We start from the raw sequence: 20,304 nt of genomic DNA, 5'->3' as shown, positions 1-20,304 counted from the left end.
AGAATAGAGGCCATGGTGGCTGCTTGGTTTGAGGGTTGTGTTGGTTGGGGGTTCGGTAAAACCCCCCAACATAAGAAACACGTCTTCTTGGTGCTTGATAGCAGAATTTGGGGAACCAGGTTGGGGTTCTAGTCATGAATTGAGTTCAGTTCGAGTGTTCGGTCGAGGGTGTTCTCAACTCTGAAGGTTTTTGTATTGATAGATTGAGGATTTTGTTAGATGTCAGGGCTTGGCAATACATTTAGCATGGGTGTGCGTGTTATTTAGCGTATGTGGTAGATACGCGGGTCAGGGATCAAACCACAGTTTTCCGAGAAGGTGGACGATCGACATGTGGCTTAGGGTTAGGTCGGGGTTAGAGTCCACGAAATGGATCAGGAGTTCGGAACCCCAAGTGGGCGAGAACAGTCTGCATGGTAACGATCACCAGGAGGGGTGGTCCAGGGAGATGTTTAATAGTTTAGAGCGGTCTGGATAGACTGAAGGTCAGTAGAGCGTACCAGTCAGGCCGAAGACTCGGAAAACAGTCCAGACAGGCTGAAGGCCCAGAGAGGCGGTCCAGACATGTTGAAGGTTCTGAGAGTGGTCCAGATAGACTGAAGGCCTGTTGAGGTGATCCAGTCATGCTAGAGACTCTGTATATGTTTGTAGATCTATGCGCGAGTATTAAGTATGCTATTATGCTATAGCAATCAGTAGGTCTGTCCCTAAATATTGAACATGTTGATGGAGTATGTTGAAGACTTTGTATAGGTTTTGTTAGTTATATGATCAGGTTCTGAGTATATATGTGTTATGGGGTAGCAACTTGTTCTATAAATGGATAGTGTATGGTGATGTTTAAGCACTGTGACACTTGTTGGTGTTGTGAAGGACATTATTTAGGCCTTCTTGGGCAATGGAGGAGGTGAGTACCTCTAGGATGGAGTGTTAGACATCTGAAGTGGCGACAACGGTGTCGATAGGTTATGGGAAACATTCCAGTCATGAGCTGAAAGCTCGAGAGGGCATACCAGACTCATGCTGTGGGCTCAGAAGCAATGCAGACACATACTGAGGACCATTCAAGATCATAATATGTTTTTTAGAAAAGTCTGAAAATTTTTGGAACACTTTACTAAATAGTCCTAAATTTTAACGGAAGAAAAAGATCATAATACAACCTGTTACTGGTTTTTTTGATTTTTTTTCCTAAAAGAAAATAAATTGGGAATAAAACTTAATGGATCAAAAATTGTAAGACTTTCATAGAGATTTCTTTATATTTATTAATAACTAAGTCACGTATATATAATGTGTTGGGGAACTTCGAAATTAGGTTATAGGAAATCTGGATCACAAACAGGAATCGTGTGATACACTTTCCTTGTTTGATATTTCGACCCTAATTGCCTTGGGTATCACGAAATCCAAACTAGGATAATTCCTGAAGAAACGATTCTGATTTCAGGCACAAAAAACAGAATCAATTTTGAGAGAGAATGAAGAAGAAAGTTTCCTATTTGTTTGTTGTGTTTCAACGAAGTTCTATGTTTCCCGGACTTATCCACACAACGGATAAAACGAGAACAGTTTTCAACTTTGAAAAAATACGAATTAATCCTTGAATTTGCATCTTTAAAGAATGACAACGAAGTTCTATGTTTCCCCGACTTGACACAGTAGATCAGGGTTCGGTACTAACAATGTTCAGTAAATACAAGTGTGCACTCTCACACCTCCTAACTTGTATTATAATTAAAACACTATTCTTGAAACACTTGTTAAATCCATTACACTAAAATATATTTGGTGATTAAATCACCAACATAATGTTTAAAATCATATTATAAACAAAAAATTGAACGGTACGTATATATATTGTCGTTCATTCTTTGCACTTTTAATTTGGAATAAAATTTTGAATCTTTTGAACGGTTAGTATAATTTGTGACTTTACTATATAAAAATTTAATTTTATTATAAGCTATTGTAACGTCACTAAAGATATGTTTTGGATCGGTTATTACATATCCAAATTTATTTTCCTAGATCTGCCACTCTTGTCACTTTGGGGTCGGTTCATATGTCTTCTAGCTGAGTTCGAAGATAGAACCCGACCACAGTCTCGAGTCAACATGTTTGTTTCCTTTCTGACCATTGTTTTCCCTCCCGACCTGTTTATTCTTCATTTTGCTTCTGATGATCCCCTCCCTTGGACTCATTCCGTTTGGTGTCCTGTTTTGCTTCTAACTCGGTCTAAACCTTGAACACAGTCAGTTTCAACTTAATTAGCAACTAAGGGACACTTTCCATGCATATTGACACTTCTATTTCTACAGGAAATCATCTACAATATTGTTTTTAGTTTAGTTGCATTAATGTAATCTTAATTCGTTCCTCGTGACATGAGGAACAATTCTTCGACGACTCTTTCTTCTTGTTGTATTGATCGCAAAGAACTGACTGAGACTTGTGATGGACCTCAAATTAACAAACAAATAAACTATTAGTTTTCTATAAAAACCCAATTAGTTACCAACTGTTATATATTTAAGTTTAGACGTGTTTTAATTTTATTATTTAATATTTAATATTTAATGAATAGTATCAAAATATTCATTAATTAAAAACTAATATTAAAATTCAACATGATATACATCAATAATATACCAATATGATGATAAGACTTTTAAATTAGTAATAAACATTTAATTTAAAAGTATCCTACTTTATACACATCAATCTACACAATTATCCTCCACCTTTACAATCATCCTCCACCTTTAAATCTATCTTTTAGGTTATTATTATCATATATATAATTATTATTTTGATTAATTTGTTTGTATCATTACTTTCTCGATAAAACTTTTATTATATAATAATTATATCTTTATTAGTAAACTTTTAATATTAATAACTTTAAATTTGTTTTTTATTAAAATAAAGAAACAACATTAATATTGTTTTTATAATATAATAAATAATATTATAAAATTTTAAAATTCCAAATAAATCTATTAAAAAACTAGTTGTGATTTTTTAAAAGAAAAAACAAACCTTACGAAAATGTGGCATAATTTTTTTAAAAACCATTTATAATACATACTTTTTCGGATAACATTTTGCTTGATAAAATTTATATTCTTTATTTGTGTCTTTAATTTTGATAGACACAAATCGTTAATTGCATACGAACGTTTTATACACTTTTAGTAAGCATAAATAATTCTATTGAGTTTATATTAAAAATAATATAATTTTTAATCATTAGAAAATGCTAACAATAAATAAATATATAAATAAATTGATTATCCGGAAGTTTGGAGGAAAGTGAGATTAAAAACAAGTCAGCCACCAATTTTTATTGACATAAAAAAATGTTTTTTATAATATAATAATATAAAAATATATTTAAAAAAATAAAATTCCAAATAAATCCTCATCATATTTTTATATCCTTGTCGTAAGCCCACAAACTTAATACATTTTGTTTTTTTTTTCTATTTCCGCAAACCCATCTTTTTTATAGCATAATTGTTTTGACTAATTTTATTTTTTGTTAGATGTAAGCCGCACTCGTTTTTTTTAGACTTTTTATTTCATTTCCTTAAACCTAATATCATTAATTATATAAAAAAAATATGTTACTATCTATAAAAGAAGTATAAATCCATAGTTTTTTTCTATCTATGCCGGTTGATAAAAAATATTACGTCAAAATGTATATGTATTGATTCAAAAAAATATGTATATGTATAATTACAATATATTATAAAGTATATTATAATATATTAAATCGAAATATTTTTAAAAATAACATAAATATCTAATTTATCTTTTATAATATATTATATTTTAAACATTATATATATATATATATATATATATATATATATATATATATATATATATATATATATATATATATATATATATATATATATATATATATATATATATATATATATATATATATTAGATTGTGTGTAAAAAGAAATACCCAATTTTAAAACGTAGAAGGATTGCCCATATTAATTTTGGTGAGTGGCAAAAAAGTATAGGTGGATGATTACGTGTCAGAATATGAGGCATTTAAGTACACGTGTACCACGACAGGAAGCGGCCAGTATGCTATATAAAGGTTTTGTGATATGTTTACACTTGTAATCAAATTTGAAAATGGGGAAGAGCTTGTTTGTGTTCATTTTGCTAGTTGCTCTCTTTGCTACTGGTATGTAGTTTACAATTGTCTCCAGTTTTACCTTGTTTCATTAAATGTCATTGTGTTTTTATATTCTGTTGTAATTGGATTGTTGCATATTTGTACATATTCGTTCTTTCACTTTTATTTAATTTTTATTAATTATGTACTTGGGTTATTTGAGATTATTAATGATGGTTTTGAGTTTTCACTTTTGAGAATAAAATTAGCATTAGGTTGAACGAAAACGATGAAATTAATTAATGTGGTTCAAGGAGAATTAATGCGTGACTGATGAACTTTTCTGTTGCAGATGAGACTATGATGAGTGTGACAGAAGCAAAGATGTGTCAAACGACGAGCCATGCATTGAGTTGTGCGATTGACACGGATTGTAATAACTCGTGCGAAAAGCAAGGTTTTGCTGAAGGCAAATGTGATGGAATACGTCGTCGTTGTACATGTTACAAGCAGTGCTGAACAGTGAACATATGTTTTTCTCTAAAACTACTTACGCTATGTACACTGTCACTCGACACTCGCCTAAATAAATATCAATAAAGTTTGCCGGTCCATTGGTTTGGTTTTTAATGCCCAGTTTTTATCATACGATAAACACATGTTATATATAATATTTATAAGAACATAAATGCACTATTTATTTTTTGTAGTCGAACAAAATAAATATTAATACAAACCAAAACGTACAAAAATCACTTAAAACTATGTTATTATGTTTTGAAGCATTTACATCTTATTTTACAGTAATCAATACTCTGTAAAAACAATATATGAGATTGTTAACCCATCCAATTTTTCTTTAGTCTATGTAGTTTAAGATACAATTTCAATAGCTTCAACTTTGATTATTTTTCCGTAAAAGCAATTATAACTTGCCCAACAAACCGAACTTCATGTTTAGGTGTTGACTTTCAAGATGTAAATAATCGGAATCTCAAAAGTGAATCAAAAATCATAACCTTTTTTTAATTAACACCAATGCAAAAATATTTATACCCCCTGAACAAACGTAAACGTCATTTGTAATGCCCAAAGCATCCAAAAAAGTAAATCGAGTAAAGAAGTGAACCTCCTGAATCAAACACATATAAAAGGAAGCTTAAAGACATTTCTAAAAAACTCTAGAAAATCAAAAAAACATAATATATATATATATATATATATATATATATATATATATATATATATATATATATATATACATCAGATTATCAGGTTGTATACCTCATGCAGTACACACTCAGAGTAAGATTAATAAAGAATAAAAATAAAAAATAAAAAAAAATGTAATTAACAATAAAATATGCACTACTCTAACAAATTAGAAATTAAGATCTCAGATAAGTTAATCAAAGCGAAAATCTTACATCCTAAAAGCGTCCAAGTCTCCCAGTCTTCACCCACCAGATTTCGCCATCTCGATATCCAAAAACCGGGTTTCTTCTATCGGGTACATATAGAGTGAAATCGGGAAAAAATGTTGAGATGGTATACAAAAACCGATTAAAAGAGGGAATACATAAATCGATCGAAAGATGGTGTATTCAAAATTGAGAGAGAGTAATCAATTGAAAGAGGATATATTTAGAAATCGTGTGTTTTGAGAAGGATATCAACATGATAGAGTCGAGTCGACTCCTCGTCTTCTACATCTTGATTCGTGAGTCTTGATTCACGAATCTTGACGTTTCGTTCTTCCCAAGTTTTTCAATTCTCGCGCCCTCCTGCATCGATAGAATTTACTTCCCGCTTTCTCTGTGGTGCTAGAACCACAAATCCAATACACAAACATGTTACCTAAATTTACATTGGGCCATGATTATAATATCCATAATAAGTTGGGCTGCAGAGGTAATATTATGCCCCTTAAATTTTGCTGCCCTGGGCTTTTGCCCCACTTGCCCATGTATTGGGCCGGCACTGGCCTTTACCAAAGTCGGCAGAAAGAAACTTGATATGCAACCTAAATCAACATGTATCGATATATAATGAATTTATATCTCGACAAAGTGAAGATAAATGCGAACTTGTTAAAAAATAGATTTTAAGAAACAAATAACAGAAGTTATTATTATAAAATGGATACTGATATTACGAACTTGATACGACAATATCTTAGTTTTAATTAACTGTTTTAGTTATCATTATACAAATGAGAAGGCAAACGGGCAACAAATTGCATCGTCGCTAAGCCATTTTAGTAATCATCATACAACGAATGAGAAGGCAAACGGGTAATACGAATGAGAAGGCAAACGAGCAACAAGTTGCGTTGTTAAGCCCTTTTAGTTATCATCATACAACGAATGAGAAGTCAAACGGACAACAAGTTGCGTCGCTAAGCCTTTTGTATGGTAAAATCAATTCTTTTGAAGACCACATCTATAGATATGGGGATATAACATGGCTATACATGATCCGTTGTACTCTACTAAGAAGCTCTACCGCATCTGACGCAAGGAAACCAAACGTATCCCATCTGACGCAAGGAAACCAAACGTATCAAATGGAAATGGTATGACCGCGTGTTGATTTTCCATATATGATTTTTCATGTTTGGTGACCTTGCAAGTAGCAGCTTTTAATGCAGTCTGTCCCGCCATGAAACCCCCGGCCCTCAAACCTACGAGAGGGGATACCCCTGTAAAGTCCACACATGTGTGTTTTCCTCCAACTCATCCAAAAATCAAAACGTCAGCCGGTCTAAGGGTTGACCTTCCTTCTATCGGGTCAGTCAGGAAATTCACAGGAACCTCTTTCTTGGTGGAAGGAAACCCCGATACGCTTACATATGTCGACCAAAACATCCTTAATCATATAGTGTCTGTATTTGAACCCCGGGAGTTCTTTGCAATGAACTGCATTCTCACCGAAAGAGTCCAAACATGCCTTACGGTACACCGAACTTATCCTATTGGTTGTGAATATTGGAATCATGAGTCGATATCTGAGGATGATATGATACTTCTCCGGAGACATATGTTGGTCAAGCCCATCTATAGGGATAGCTAAAAGAAAATCTTGAGCATGTGGTGCACGTAAACACTGGAAAAATGCTTTCTGTCGAGCCATCATACTGAAATTCATTTCCATATCTTGGATAATTTTATTAAAAAGGGCACTCGCCGGTGTATTCTGGGATTTGGGGAGGCAGTGTCCTTAGTAGTAAAACTGCTAAGGCCAATGTCCGGAAGCTTGTTACGAAGAGAATCTAAGGCACAAGCATAATCAGAATTCATACCATAAATGTCGCTATCCCGTAAGATGTGGTCTTGCAATACCTAATATTGGGCCCTTGAGGCAACAAAAGCATATGAGGTAGCCTCTACTGTCGAGTATAAACCCAAGCCACCAAATCGAATGGGTAGGGAAGCAAGTCGCCAAAGAAAGGGCCGCCACAAACCACAATGTCCTCAATCGCTCCGCGTAATCCATTATCGAAAAACAATGCTGCCTCCTCCATGTGAACAGGTTGGCACGTCCTCAGCCCAAAGAAAAGTTTAGCAATACCCATCCAAGACCGAAGTAGAAGAAGCTCACTCTACGGGTCAGACATTGTGGAAGAAGGCGCATCAAATTCACAGCGCCTCCAACTATCTTTATGGCTAAGTTGCTGATGAAACTAGCATCTCTGCTAACAGCTTCCCTAAGAAGTTTCACCCCCAATGGAGACCTCCTGATGCCAACCGGGAATAGCCCCTCACGCAGCTTCCTTCCATCACACGAGGGTCAAAAGAGCTCGGTTTTCTTGATATTCAACTGAAGACCCAATTGTGGGCCAATAGCCATAATGATGTCTAAGGCTTTGGCCACCTCTTCAGAATCTCCAATAAGTGTGCCATCATCCAGGTACCATGCATGGAGAAGAAGCTTGTAATTGTCTCTAATATTATGCAAGAGCAGGTGCAACACAAGGGCAAAGAGAAGTGGTCCCAAGGGGTCTCCTTGTTGAACTCCAGTAGAAGACCAAATATGTGTGTCCCCTAGATATAACCTTGTTACTTGACCATATAGGAATTCTACCCATAAGGATATAGAAGGGCACCTCAATCTGACCTCATGAAGTAATGCGGAGCTGTCAACAAGGTTAAAGGCATTAGAGAAGTCCACAGTAAGCAAGGAAAAAAGACCTGCCATTGTGGCGTTCACTCAACACCCTGTCCAACACCCCGACCCCGAACTAAAAATTATCGAGATACTTTGTCATTTCTTTACCAACACTTTTCATAGCCAGCTTCGAAACCAAATGTCTCCATATAGTTCCTACTACAATAGGTCGTATTCCCTTGTCAAGTTTTAGAAGCGAGGTAAGAGGAGCAGAGGCAACAAATTCCGCCAAACTCGAAGGGCATATCCCCTACCCATAAATTAATTACACATGTGATAGCACATAGGAGGTCTTTGGCAATTGTTGAACCTTCTCCACAAAGAGCATCTAAAATGTTTTGAGCTCTCAACCCATCTCTCCCACACGAGGTTCCTTTATGGAATGATGTAATTCCCCCAAGGACATTGTCAATATTAACCACAAGGGGAGGTATTGAACATATGGTACTTGGCATTGATGGTGGTGGCTTGTGTTGATGATTATCCTCCAATGCCTTTGTGGTAGCATCCCCGTATGGAACAACCCCCGAGGAACATAATACTTTCACAGCTGCTGTGAAATGCCCATCAGTAAAGTAGGTAAGATACTCAAATATGATGATTCGAAATCCAGTTCAGAACATGTATCATTTGGGTTCGTTCGCTACGTTCCAATTTCTTCATCGTCACATGTGTGTTTTGGCTCATTATTCAGTTTTATGACGGTGTCGGTGTCTACGATGAATATTCGAGTGTCACAATCGGTAGACTGAACACAAGTATGCAATGAGCACACAACTAGTTTATATAACACGTGAGCAATTGGGGCATAAAGACGCGATCAAATCGTACATTAAACAATTAATTTTTGTTTTAAGATGTATTAAATAACTAGATGAAACCAACGCACCATTGGTGCTGTTTTGCATATTGTTTGATTTTTTTTATTAATAGGATGTATAAGAAACAACATTTGGAAGTGCATTGCAATTTCTTATATTAACTATGAGTAAATGAAAAAGAGTTGGTGTAACAATCACAATGTTACATTTACTGTTTTGAGCATATAATAAATAACATTTGAATTGAAAAAAAAAAAAAGATGGAATAAATGATTATTTTGAGCATATAATAAAAAAAACGACAGAATCACTTATTTTGAGGATATAATAAATAACATTTGAATTGAATAAATGACGGAAGTGATATAATAAATAAAATTTGAATTGAAAAAACGATGGAAATGATTCGTGATTACTATTGTTTGTAGTCCCCTACTAATCAATTCATTTGCAAAAATATGTCCTTTATACCTATTTAAAAAAATAAGATGAAAGTAGTTTACTCCTTTTTAGAGTTTGAATTGAAGAAGAAAATAGTTAAAAAAATAAGATGAAAATAGTTTACACCTTTTCTAGAGTTTGAATTGAAGAAGAAAATGAGGGATAAACTAGTCATTAAAATGGAACTACGCTTTAGGGACCAACATGCAAAAAATGTAACATCTAGGCTGACAGACCATAGGGACGAAAACCGAGAAAATCAGCTAAACTCAAGGACGAAAAATGTAACTTTCGTTACTTTAAAAAATAAAGTAGTCTGCTACAAAAATATTGTGTAAATTTCCTTTCACATACAGGATCCTCACTTATAAAAGTTCTTAATCTCTTCTTTCTCATTTGCAACATCCTGCAACAATGACAAATCAAATTAAATATATAAGTATGTGAGCTGGTTTTTTTGTTTTAAAAAGCTTTTCAATACTAAATGTTAAAGCTCCGTCCAATGATTACCTTTTCTGATATTTTCCCGTCAGAATACATGAGCATTTGGTTGGAAATTATGGAAAAAATAAAGTTATCTACTTACCATCACTTAAAACAGATTGGTGGCTATGTGGTTTCTAGAGTGTAACATAGACTTTGTCCACCTTAATAATCCATATAAGAGAAGCATGAATCTAAAGAGTTAGATTGATAAACAAATGTAGCATCAGTGTCCACATCAACCAAGCCTTCAATAAACTTCAACATATTGATAAAAATAGGGGACCTCACCTCAAATTATTTTTAATTCTCTTTAACTCAACCTTTACGAAACAATGCATGCCTGAGAAACCTAAAAAACATGAAATTGAGCAATCTAAGCATTATAAATATAGAATTTGATTGATTTTACCTTGCAAAAGATGAAGAGCAAACTGCAAACCTTATGTTACAAAAACAAAACCAAATATAAATAAACTGATGTCTCCTTGGGTTCATTATCCGATTTATTATACCTCATCTTGAGCTAAGTTGAAAAGGCATCGATGAACATAGTCGATTTTGATGCTTACACAAGTACGACATATAAAAGAAGGGTTTGGAGGAGTCATCCATTAAAAAACGGTCAAATTGGAGTTTTGTTTAATAAAATGAACAAAGCATTATGTGTCTGAGCAAAGTAATAGCTACTCATCCGACTGTTACAGAAAGTACTTGATATTCTCAGTACCTATTGTATAAATATCTATGAAACCTACCAAGAACATAAAGCAAGCAAATTTACATTCATATGTATAAATGGTTTAAAATGCTTATCATATATCCGATTATTTTGTGACGATTATATGATAAATTTAAAATAAAATAAAATAAAATAAAAACTACTCTAATCGAAGCAAGATTGAACAACTATAAATCGAACCAAAATTCATGATTTTATAGAAAAACATTCACCAGGTTGATGGTTTTTAGAGCCATCTAAACTATGTTCAGCAATACATGTAATGTTGTTTATTATTTGGATAAAACCGAACCATCCAATTGGATAATTTGTATTAGACTATTTGGTTCGGATATTCAGATTTTTTGATTGGTTTTCAACAAAACCGAATTATTAATTTGGATTTCGGATTGGTTTTAGTTTAAAAAATAAAAAACGAATAATCTAAAAAAACCGAATAACAATTTATTATTTATTTATTTTTGTTTATACATATAATTATATCTATACTAAAATCCAAAGTCGGTGGCCCTAACTTTGGTTTTCAACCCCTTTAACTTTTTCACTTTTCAATTTTTCTCCCTTTAATATATTTACTTTAGTTTTTACCTTTTACTTTTCAAAATTACATTTTCATCCTTATACTTTATAAAATATCAATTTTAACCTTTTACTTTTAAACCTTTTATAATATCTTTTTCACCTATTTTATTTTCTAAACTTTTATGTTTATCCCCGTAGTATATATATATATATATATATATATATATATATATATATATATATATATATATATATATATATATATATATATATATATATAATTTGATTTTTTATATACACCGACACTTTTTATTCCTCGACTTTGTAAAATTATACTTTTCACCCTTAGCATTTACCCCCTCAAAGTTTGAAATTTCTAAAATGTCACTTTCATCTTCTTCATTTTTAAACTTTTGTGTTGTAGTGATGGACGTGATGGTGACGAAGACAGTAACAGTGGAGGTAGTGGTGGAGGTAGCAGTGTTGGTGGTGATGAAGGTGAAGGTAGAGGTGGTGGTGGTGGTGGTGGAGGTAGGGGTAGTGGTGGTGGCGGTGGCGGTTGCGGAGGTCGTAGCGATGGTTGAGGTAGAGGTGGTGGTGGTGGACGAGGTGGTAAGGGAGGTTCTTTTTTGTTCACATTTAGTCATTGTCTTTGTACAATATATATTGTCCAACTTTGGATCGGCCATGTGATAAAAAAATCAATTAGACTAAAACTATAATTTTTGGTATACTACAGAGATCAAATTTGCTCTTTACTTAAAAAAAAAAAAAAAAAAAAAAAAAAAAATCCTAAAACGATATGAAAAAAACGATTTTTTAATAAAAGGCGCCCTTATAGGTTCTAAGAGATTCATTCGAGTTGCCGGGGCACATTAGGTTAAGAAGTAAATGAAATTGGAAATAAATATAGCGCATTTGTTGGCTCTCTCAGCTAGTCAACTTCAACGCAACGACAAATAGCAATTCACTTTACTCTCCGTTCTCCAAGGAAACTTAAGTGCAATTCACGTTATTTATTCGGTTTGAGTCTCAACTTCTCACTCTGGTGGTGCAGTCCATCTCTCTATTGTGCTCTCGACCTCCAACCCATTATAAGTAGGTGTTTGGGATAACTTTTTAAAACAACTTATTAGCTTTTTAGTTTTTCAAAAAGCTAACAAGCTAAAAAAGTGTTTGTGTATTTAAAAAATGTTTTTTAAAACAGTTTTTTAGATAAAGAAAAGTAAAGCTTTTAAAAAACTAAAAAATCCTTGCCTTTTAGCCATTTTACTCTTAAAAATCAGTTTGTCTTATCCAAATATTTTTTAAAATCAATTTTTCCTAAAAATCATTAACTAATAACCACTTTTCTTAAAAATCACTTTTGTGAAGAAAAAAAAAAAAAAAAAACTATAACCCAAACATGACCTAAATCAAGTACGCACTTCAAACTTTAATCTAATTCTTGTTTCATAATTTTGAAATCCCAATATTACTTTGGCATTTTTGTGATAAATATTATTATATTTGATTCGGTAATAGTAGTTAATTGGTTATTTTGTCAAATGCAATAGTGAGGTTCCTAACTTTTGGTTAGTAATTTTAAAATCCCCAAGTAACAATTTCAAATGCCTTATTTTTATCGTGTCATCCAAGGACCTAAAAAACATGTGTACATTGATGTTTACGCAGCATAAGGAAAGCAACCAGTTTCCTATATAAGAGGTTAAGTTGTGGTTTTTTTTACATATTTGTTGTTTCTTGTGATATGATATCAAAATGAGAAAAAACTTATTTGTGTTCATGTTGTTCATTGCTCTCTTACATGCATTTTACTTTATTTATACTTCACAATTTTTTGTTGATGTAATGTTAGTGCTTTTATATTTTTTTGTATCGTGTTCAAATATGAATATTTTTTTCTTATACACGTTGATTCTTCATGTTTTGTTTTTTATTAATTATGTATCGTAGATGACTAATGATGATTTTGGATTTTCAAAGTCGATGTATTGTAGAAACTATGCCTGCTAGTTGAGATGTAATCATGTAAAATTATATTTTTCTTGCTTGATATGATGGATTGTTTTGTTGTAGATGATTTTGGTGACTTCGACACAAGAAAAGATATGTGAAACAAACGGAGTGTGATAGCTCCTGCAAAAAGAAAGGATTTATTAGCTGAAAATGTAATGGTATGCATCGTCGTTATAGGTGTTTGAAGCATTGTGCTTAAACATATGCTCTATAAAACTACTTATAATACTATGTACACCGGTTACTATGATACTATGTACACCACTTACCTACGTGACTTAGTTTCGTGAATATCAATAAAGTTTGGAGTTTTTAGTATACCATGCAACTATCCATGGTTAGACTTAGACACGAACTTGATATTCACTCTTATCAGCATATATTGAGATAATGCATTTTGTGTAGACTTACTATACACAATCAAGATTAATAACATTTTTTTTTGTGAAATTCTTAAAAAGGAGTTATAAAAAACAAGTAAGAAATCACAACATTGAAGCACAATAGTTTTGGCATAACAAACATCGATAGTTTGAGGTTTCTATTCATTTTTTGGAAGTAAAATGTAAAAGTGAAGGTAAAATGCAGATCTAGTAGATGTTAGACTATATATGTTCAGGTCTTGGTTTTTGGTCAAAATCACAAGAATATATATATATATATATATATATATATATATATATATATATATATATATATATATATATATATATATATATATATATATATATATATATATATATATATATATCTTTACTAACTTATAAAAGAAATCCTACTATTTTTATAAATAGATCGAATAAAATAATATTATTTTTTTAAGACGTTCAACTCTCTAAGCGTAAAGTACAACTAATTATGAATAAAATAATATTAAATTTTAATCTGATTATCTTTGAAATCTTATCTCTTCCAAAAATTTGACCCGATCTCTTATCCAATTAAAATAAAACAAATAATCCATTATATAGACCATTTTATTTGTAATTTTTTTAAGCTTTATTTATTGTTTATACCCTTTAATCGAAATTGACCAATCAGTTGTAAAATCAAATACTTTGTTTAATATTAAGAAAAAATATCTATGTATGATTTATGACTAATAGAAAATTAGTATTCCATTTGTTATTCATGTTCCATGAAATATGATTGTGTTAATTTTATTATTTTTCGGTTTAAAACTTTAGATATTAAAGTGGATAATATGATATATTCGTTTAGATTTATCTGTATCAAGCAAATCGGGTTGTTAAGATTAACTTTGATTCTCTTTTTTATTAACTTTATCAATACTAATAAATATATAAGCAAGTCACTTCATATGGATGTATCCTGATTTCTAAAATGAAGGACTATAAACATACACTACACACCAAAATATTTAGTTTCTTTTGTATTGCGAGGGTTACATTTATTTGTTGCCGTAAAACCGATCGATATAAATATGCATATGTTTTGTGTTACTTGAAATCTAACATGTTTCCGTATAAAACTTATTGCTGAATGAGAAACTATTTTTCGCCGCCGCTTTGCGCGGGTCTACGGCTAGTATATATATATATATATATATATATATATATATATATATATATATATATATATATATATATATATATATATATATATATATATATATATATATATATATATATATATATATATATATATATATATATATATATATAGTATTTTTGTAGTTATAATGGTTGGGATCCAATTAATGTGTTAGGATATCCATAAGAACTCCATTAGTTGTATTTTTCATACAATTTTATTAGTCAATTATTGAAATCCACAAATTTCAATGCAACATATTTCAAAAAAATAAAATAATTTGTTTAACCTCCACAAGTCAAGTTCAATGCAATATATATATATTTTTTTTAAATATCTTAAGGAAAAGTACATTTCATATCATCCGATGTCGACAATATGACATCTAACTATGGTTTTGTTTAATTCACTAAATGGCAAGTAGACGTGTTCAACAAGCTTTTAAAAGTTTTGAGGAGGCTTTAGATTTTAGGTTTTAAGAAGAAATACGAATAAAAGAAAAAGTTTTGTTCGGAAATATAAGCTTAAAGCTTTTAATTTAGACAAAAAAAAAAAAAAAAAAAAAAAAAAAAAACTTTGAATACGAAAACCACTTCAAGCATTGTTAAGGAAAAGCTCATGTGTATTCTAACAAATTACAATATTAGCCCTTAGATTAGATATGTTGTGTTTCTTAAATATAAGAATGATTTCAATTTTTTATATAAATGTACAAAGCGAAGATTAATGGCAATAGGACTTTTTCTTGCCTACGATCTTGAAGAAAGTCCACTCAAGCCGATGTCTCTGTCGTTTGCAAAGGAAAGTGTGAGAAAACATTGATTGTACAAAAAATTTTTCATTATAATGATCTAGCTTATATTCAAAAGGATCTAAAAATACAAACCAGATGTTGTAGATATAACATCTTATTTATGCAATAAATACAAAGTAAATAGATTATCAACTTACCACCGGATATTTTGGATATATATAAATGTATATGATTACATAGTCACATCTATTGGGTCTGAGTCTCAGCATCTCGCTTCTCTTCCGCCTCTCTATCTCGCTCTCGGCCTCCAACCCATTTTGAATGAAGTAGGTACTTCAAACTTTAACCTAATTCTTCCCTATATTAGGTTGACATTTTTTTCATACATATCATCATATTTAAATCGGTAACTATAATTAACTATTTATTTTGTCGAATGCAATAGTTAGGTTTCAACCTAACTTTTGTTTGGTAATTTAAAAGCCTTAAGTAACTAATTCAAACGCCTTATTTTGTGTCGTTTCATCCAATGATCCAAAGAGCATATATTGATGTTTACGTATCATGCGGAAAGCAACCGGTCTCTTATATATAAAGAGGTGTGGTTCTTTACATATGTATTATTTCTTGTGATACTATATCAAAATGGGAAAAAGTTTATTTGTGTTCATGTTACTCCTTGCTCTATTTGCTACTGGTATTTTACTTTTATTTCCACTTTATCCTTTTTGTTTATGTAATGTTTTATATTCTTTTTGTTACATGTTCAAATATGAAAAAATTTCATATACACGTGGATTCTTTAAGTTTTGTTTTTATTGTTTTGTTGCAGATGAGACTTTGGTGACTTTGACACAAGCAAAGATGTGTGAAACGACAAGTCATGCATTTAGTTGTGCGAATGATGGGCAATGTAATAGCTCCTGTGAAAAGAAAGGATTCATTAGTGGCAAATGTGATGGTGTTCGTCGTCGTTGTACGTGTTTCAAGCGGTGTGCTTGAACATAATATATGCTCTGTAAAACTACTTATACTTGGTGTATGTCATCGATCATATATTGAGAGAATCAATTTATATAGACTTAGTATACACAATCAAGATTATTAACATGTTTTTTTTTCTGTAAAACTCTTAACAAGTAAGAAATTGCAAATTTGAAGCACAATAGACATTACAAATTGGATATCATCGGTTGTTTGAGGTTTCTATTAATATTTTTAAAGCATAATAATTCTTTAAAAGTGTAGGTAAAATATAGATCTAGAAGATGTTAGACTAGATATGTTTAGGCTTTAAATACAAAAAACACCTTATGCTTCGCTTATGAAAAAGATCTTGTATATTATAACCGATTATTATAGTAGCCATTAAGTATGTTTCCTCTCTTAAATATTACTAATGATTTCACATTTTTATATTTATGTACGAAGCAAATATTAATGGCAAATGTCGAAAGAATGTGTGAGAAAGTGTTGATTGTACAACAAAATTCATTATAATAATGTAAGCTTATGTTCAAAACGATCTAATAAATACAAACAGAAGTTGTAATATATATATATATATATATATATATATATATATATATATATATATATATATATATATATATATATATATATATATAGGGTTAGGTTCATTTGAAACCACCTATATTTTATGAGACCGTGAAACGCATTTTTTTATTTTTTTTTTTATTATTTTTTTAGTTAATTCATGTTCCGAAAATAATATTAAAATTTTTTTTTTATTTTTCCATTTATTTTGCATTTTAAAATTATTTTTAAAATATGTACAGTAATATTCTATTTAGAATATTTAACGTATTTTTTTTTTAGTTAATTCAAGTTCCAAAAATAATATTTAAAAAAAATTTAGATTTTTCCATTTATTTTGCATTTTAAATTATTTTTAGAATATATCAGTGTAATATTCTATTTAGAATATTTCACGTATTTTTCAAAAAAAAAAAAAAAAAATTTATATTTTTTTATTTTTTTATATTTTTTTTAGTTAATTCAAGTTCCAAAAATAATATTTAAAAAAAGAATTTTTGGATTTTTCCATTTATTTTGCATTTTAAAATTATTTTTAGATTTGATCTCACGGTCGCACAAAATTAGAATGGTCTCAAATGAACCAGAACCTGAACCTATATATATATATATATATATATATATATATATATATACACACACTCCTCAACAATTCTCTACGAAATAATTTATCGTAATATTGAAAGAATATCATTTTTATTACCTCGGTGAAATATGTCGCCCAGAATATTATGGAAGGATGAAAACGCCACTTATGGTTATAAAATAATTCATAACATCATATGATAACAAAAGACATATTAATATGGGCCTATTGGCCTTATTTCTTTATCTTTTTATCACGTATAACCAATAAACCCAAGAAAAAACTATCAACAAACAACAATAACTGAAACAGAAACAATAAACATTGGGCATTTGGATAGGGAGAAAACGCAAAATTTAATCTGAATATAGCATAGTAACAGATGACAAAAATAAAAACAAAAGTATTGAAAAGAGTAAAAACCAGAGCTCCTAAATGTTACAGATGACAAAAATAAGAAGCAGAAATATGAAAATCATGCCTTAAGTCTTAAGAGTTGCAGACATCTCTCAAGTATTGGTGGCCCTGGTGTAGATCTGCTGGCTAGCATGAGCAGATACCATCCTGATAGCGCCTCTTGCCATCAAATCCTTGATTGCCTTACGTGCCAATGATCCATTAATCTGAAAGGGGAAACAAAATGAAAACATTAAAGTGAAGAACTTGTAAATGTAATAGCAGAAATGGTTAGTGAAGATGTGGAAACATTACCCTTAATCTGTCTGATAAAATTGAAGGAGTGATGAGTTTGAACTTTGGAGCTTCGGTAAGAAGTTTGTCATATGTGGCCTTGTCGAATAGAACCATGTTGTTCACCTTCTCCTTTTGCTTTCCTTTGCTCCACTTCTGTAAGAGAAAGTGTTAACAATCTTTGACCTAGTTACCCTTCTCTTAATCAACACTCGAAAAGGAATACAATATATATCCTAAGTAATCAAATGCTTCTATTTTGAACTACATAAGATCTAATGTTGATTGTATCGTAAAACCAAATGGAGAACGAAGAAAATTAGCATTTGCATATGCCAAATTGATTAGAATTGGAGATCTAGAATCAAACTATGAAGAATTACATTGCTATTATTCGGAAACTCAAATCGTGAACAAGACATTATAACTCAAGGTATACCAAATCGTGAGTAAATTACCACAAAAACTAAGAGAATAAATGATAAATTCAACACAACAGTAAAATTTCAAACGATGGAAGTTTTAAGTAAATCGAAATATGACCTTCTTTTTCTGCTTTCCGCCGCCGGACTTGGCGGGCTTAGATGACGGTGGAGGGGCTTTCTCTTTCTTAGGCGCCTGATACACACAGAAAGAAACTTAAACTCCATGGAAGTGAACAACAAGGACAGAAACTAATACGAGAAACGGAGTGATTGATCAAAAAGTTGTGTTAACTTACCATGGAATCTGATGATGATTTTGTTACTCTAGGGTTCCAAAGCGCAGAAGATACGACTAGCTGCTGCTGTTGCCGCCGCACGAAATGAGAGCCTGTGTATACTTATAAAATTAGGGTTTTTGAAGGTCGTTACTGAGCCTGCGGTATTCAAGTCGGGTCGGGTTCATATATGGATACAATATCCACAAAAAATATATATGGTTTACTTTTAGTTTAATTCGCATTTTCTTAAAACTCTATATTTTTCTCTGAACGATTGTATGGTATATGAATATTTGTTGATGATAATACTTAATATACATATGTTTAATCTAAATCAAAAAACATTTAATTCAGATTATTAAATTGTAATTTATCACAATCGGCTAGTTGTAATAGTTTCTCTTTATCAAAAATTAATATAAACAAGTATATGAGTATCCCCATGCTTTACAGTGGAGAACTCGTTTGAAAATATTAAAGCCGCAATCTATAAAACGAAATTGTGTAAGGGACCGAAACCTAGGTTTGATGCACGGGGTAACTCAGTTGTAGTTCGCAGAATATGATTTACAAAAGTCAAAAACCTATATATATACCGGAAACGATTAAATCATATAAAGTTAAGCAGAAAAATATCAAAATAAAATTTCGATACAAACAACGGACAAAAATAAAACTTGAAAATATATCTTTAAAGAAAAATGATTATTAAAAAAATTATGTAACGGGCCAAAATATAACTTTAAAATATAGTAAGAGACCAAATCGTAATGTATAAAATACTAATAATTTAACTTTAAAATTATAAGGGGTGAAAATTGTTAAATAAAAATTAATTGAAGGAAAATTATGTAAATATAAAAATCTTGTGTGACCATAATTATTTCCGAAAAGACTTTTGTTTTATATTTTATATTATATGCTTGACAATATATAATATAATTTGTTTTTTATAAATTTGGATTTGAAAATAAAAACTCGGAATTAATAGTGAAACCTCTTTTATATATATAAGGTTAGGTTCATGTGAGATAACTTAATTTTATAAGACCGTGAGATGCAATTCTAACCACTCATTTATTAGATAAAACAAAAACATTTTTAAAATGCAAAATAAT

The 20,304-nt window shown here is 30.9% G+C and overlaps 1 protein-coding gene and 2 long non-coding RNA genes across 3 annotated transcripts; 1 reads left to right on the top strand and 2 right to left on the bottom strand.

Moving 5' to 3' along the window:
- Positions 1–4,159: 4,159 nt before the first annotated feature.
- LOC145018568 (uncharacterized) lies at positions 4,160–4,777 on the top strand. Its single transcript, XR_013667076.1, has 2 exons — positions 4,160–4,216; positions 4,500–4,777. It is a non-coding gene; the product is annotated as an uncharacterized LOC145018568 (long non-coding RNA).
- A 371-nt stretch (positions 4,778–5,148) lies between these two features.
- LOC145017907 (uncharacterized) lies at positions 5,149–5,983 on the bottom strand. Its single transcript, XR_013666700.1, has 2 exons — positions 5,575–5,983; positions 5,149–5,279 (listed from the first exon to the last, which is right to left on the bottom strand). It is a non-coding gene; the product is annotated as an uncharacterized LOC145017907 (long non-coding RNA).
- Positions 5,984–18,130: 12,147 nt separating this feature from the next.
- On the bottom strand, positions 18,131–19,336 carry LOC145018569 (small ribosomal subunit protein eS25-like). The gene is made up of 4 exons (XM_078976447.1): positions 19,205–19,336; positions 19,027–19,101; positions 18,505–18,639; positions 18,131–18,416 (listed from the first exon to the last, which is right to left on the bottom strand). The coding sequence occupies exons 1-4, from the start codon at positions 19,205–19,207 to the stop codon at positions 18,303–18,305; spliced, it is 327 nt and encodes a 108-aa protein (XP_078832573.1). The 5' UTR covers positions 19,208–19,336; the 3' UTR covers positions 18,131–18,302.
- Between the last annotated feature and the right edge of the window lie 968 nt (positions 19,337–20,304).

This window comes from Lactuca saligna, chromosome 9, assembly GCF_052625555.1.
Source record: "Lactuca saligna cultivar CGN05327 chromosome 9, ASM5262555v1, whole genome shotgun sequence".
Classification (NCBI taxonomy): domain Eukaryota; kingdom Viridiplantae; phylum Streptophyta; class Magnoliopsida; order Asterales; family Asteraceae; genus Lactuca; species Lactuca saligna.
Note: the sequence above shows the minus strand (reverse complement) of the source record. Positions and strands in the feature narration are given on the sequence as shown.